General features: G+C 43.1%; 1 protein-coding gene across 1 annotated transcript; it reads right to left on the reverse strand.

Moving 5' to 3' along the window:
- Positions 1–694: 694 nt before the first annotated feature.
- Positions 695–2635, reverse strand: PPTG_11626 (hypothetical protein; the record flags this gene model as incomplete). The annotated part of the gene is made up of 1 exon (XM_008907742.1): positions 695–2635. The coding sequence occupies one exon, from the start codon at positions 2633–2635 to the stop codon at positions 695–697; it is 1941 nt and encodes a 646-aa protein (XP_008905990.1).
- Positions 2636–3626: the final 991 nt, after the last annotated feature.

Raw genomic sequence — 3626 nt, forward strand, 5'->3', positions numbered from 1 at the left:
GGGGGGGCAACTCTAAGAAGTGCAAATTGAGCAGGTAGCCTACACGCTACACCAAGGAATCAAGGCGCTCGCTTAGATAACGCCTTTACAACAAATACTACTGTGGATGGTGACATTGGATTCTCGAGTAATCAAAAAAGTCTACTCAAAGACAAATTCAAAACAGCGGTCAAGTCAAAACTGGACCATTTACGTGAACCGCTATACTGTGGGATAACCCAACGAAAAAAAGCGGCTTAAGGCGGCAAAATTCCTCGCAACTAGTCAATCCAAGATGGTATAGGCTTGCGACAAAGCGCACCTTCCATTGCTCGGGACTTCGTCACCAAAACAGAGCTGGGCACCTCTTATATTCATAGACAGACACATGCATATAAGGCTTCTTTAGAAAAATGTAATTAATCAATATAGAAGGCCACCATTCACTCATCATCAATAGCCCTGGGTTAAGTGATAATAGAGCAGAGTGAACAAAGTCAGGCTTTGCACCAAAAGGCACTGAAAGCAATGATATTTTAAATACGGTGGTAATGAACTTGCTCCAGCTAGTGCAAACGACTAAAATCTTCCAAATCTGCGCAAGTGATACCGTTTTAAAAGGTCCTGTTGTAACTCGATGGCCAAAAAAAAGAACAATTCATCAAACAATTCCAAGGTAAATCGTTAGCTCTAAAAATGCGTGTTAAACGGCAGACTATCCTACATTACGATACCGAATCTGTATATCGCTGTAGAACTTTAAAAAATCGAGAATGATACGCGCGTTCATCGGGTTGTCAGGGTGTGCGCTTAGGAGATGACTGACTTCTCTGACATCCCAGCCCTTTTGGGTCATCCACTGCTTGAACTGCATTGCCTGCAAAGTGTTAAGCACATCTGTAGTCGTTCTCCTACCACCCATTTGTGAGGAGATCATAGCCTCGCCAAATTTCCGCGCAAGACCCAACGAATCTAAGTCAAGGCGCCTTTCTAAATCGTTGATAACTGCAAACTCGTCTGGTGTTTCTTTGTGCTTGCCCAGCTTGGTGGCGTAGGAGACCCATGTTTTCAGCCCTGGATTTTCAAGAAGCGTATCTTTGTCAAGCTTCAGAAGGTTGAAAATGTCGTCCTCTGTTTTTCCCGTGCTCCTCCACACTTCCTCTTGCAGTTTTGAAGCAAGATTTTCTGTAGTTACCCTGGTTTTTGCCTGGACAATCATTTCCTTCACGCTCTCAATACCGTAGTGATTTTTCAGTGCCACGAAAATCAACTCGTCCGCGTTCTTCTCGTCTAGTTTTACCACGTATGATACCCAAGTATTCAACATGGGGCTCTCAAAAAGTTTGTCCCCGTTCTTGTTTAGTTTCAGAAGAGTAAAAATGTCATCTGCACTTTTCCCTCCTCGGAGCCAATACTTGAACTGCTCCACTTCCAACACACTGACATCAATCTCCGCGTTACCTTTTTTCTTTGCCGCAACGAGCGTCCTCGCTAGACGTTCATCACTTAATACCTTTTTCAGTTCGAAAAACAACAATTCGTCAGGATTCTGCTTGCGCATTTTCACGTACGAGTACCACGTAGTCACAGCTGGGTTTCTCAGAATGTCATCCCCAATATCGTCGCTAAGCCGAAGAATCTTAAAAGCATCTTCAGCTGTTTTCTCTTTCGCCAACCAGCTATTAAGCAATGCTTGCTCCAACTTTGCAACACTCACGCTCGAGCTCCAATCCGCCTTCGCTGCAACTAAACGTTTAGTCAGCTCACCTTCATCGTAGTATTTCATCAATTTGACCAGTAGCAAATGGTATGCGTCTTCCTTGTCGAGTGCAGTGACGTAAGAGATCCAGGTGCGGAGAGATGGATTTCTCAAAATTTCATCTCCCGTGGCGGCGTTCAGACGTAGAAGTTTGAAAGCATCATCGGCTGTCTTTCCATTGCTCAACCAGTTCTTCAACTGCACCCTTTCCAACTCCGAAGCGATATGGCGCGTACTGTCGCTGGCCTTTGCTCTAATGAGGAAGTGAGCAAGTTCATCTTCGTCAAACCGTTTTGTCAGCTTGAGTAGCAACGCATCGTACGGATCTTCCTTCCCGAGCTTCTTTACGAACGATATCCACATTTTCAACAATGCGCTCTCCAAAAGATCATCCTTATCCACGCTCAGCTTTAGAAGATGGAACATTTCGTCAGCTGTTTTCTTTTCAATGATCCAGAAGTCAATCTGAATGGATTCAAACTTTTTGGCGATTTTCATCGTATTCGAATTTTGCTGCGCCTTAACTAGGTATTTCACTAGTTTCCTATCGCCGTAATGATCTCTCAAGGTTGATACCATCGCCACTTCACCTGCTTCAGGGTTCTTCTTGTAGGCTTTGCTCACATACTGAACCCACCGTTGAAACGGCACGCTCTCAAAAAGCGTTGATTTCTCCATTCCAACTTTGAGTGTCTTGAAACGTCTGTTGGTGGCCATCTGGTTGTTGGAAGTAAATCTTTGCTTAGCGCTTGTTGCAAGCTTCTTCAGTGTCTGTGAGACGCCCAGATTCCCAAGCTTTACAGCACCCGGAAGCTTAACATCAATCATCCTCTCTTGTGAGATCTCGTCTTCTTTTGACCATCTCAAATTCCGAGCGACTGCAACGCTGTTCTGCATTTCAGTTTTGATTACGCTCACGCTGGATGTCGCGGTCACGACTGCGATGGAATCGACATACACCAGTAGTGCGAAAACTGATATCAGTATGAAGTATTTCAAACTTGTTATCAGGCCGAATTTGACAGACATAGCTTGATTCGTGTGGAATGCCGACCGAGTAGCAAATTGCGAAATGGTAGCCCTCCGTGGGTTTAAAAAGATTGATTTGTAAACGAGGTCTTGGTTTTGTTTCAAAATTTGAGGGATTCTGGACCAGCCACGTCAACTTGCTGATTACTGAGTAGTAGATGTAATCAAAAGGAATGAAGTTTACTGTTAAGTAGAATGTAATCGGGAGTATGGTGACGGGAGGTGGAACGGTTATTTGGTGAGAAAGAAATATCTGAGAAAGACATTCCTCTCGCACTAGGCCAGTTATCTTGATGACTATCACCTAATTTGGCTCGATTACAATTAGATTTTTGACGCTGCATAGTGTTTGTAAACTTGCTCCAAACGCCACAACTTAGTTTCGTACTGCAAACCATTAACAAGTCTAAAATACACCTGAAAGCCAGCCAATGCAACTTCAAGGTGGTCTGATCATGAAAAAAAAAATGCAGGACCAGTTAATTACTGGGTAGCAGAATGTAATCAAAAGGAAAGGAGATTATTAGTACTGTAAACAAAGTCACGTTTTGCACGAAGAAGCTCTGGAATCTTTACAGGAATGATATTTAAAGAAGAAATCGTTCTTTGGATAAAGCTGATTTAAGCGGGAACAGTTCAAATGCTACCATTCTTGATACTCCGAAAAGACCACAGTCATTTAGTTTTTCCAATGCACTATGGTAATTAATCCTGCACTTGATCTTAGCGGACCGATTTGTATCCCTAAGCCGGTATATAGAAAGCTATAGTAGCTATTAGTTCTGTTGCTTATCACCAAAATGATGCAGGTGAGCTTCATTCGAAGCAATTCTAAAACGATTGAAAGTCTCATTTTTTT

Source organism: Phytophthora parasitica (genome assembly GCF_000247585.1).
Source record: "Phytophthora parasitica INRA-310 unplaced genomic scaffold supercont2.27, whole genome shotgun sequence".
In the NCBI taxonomy this organism is placed as follows: Eukaryota; Oomycota; class Peronosporomycetes; order Peronosporales; family Peronosporaceae; genus Phytophthora; species Phytophthora nicotianae.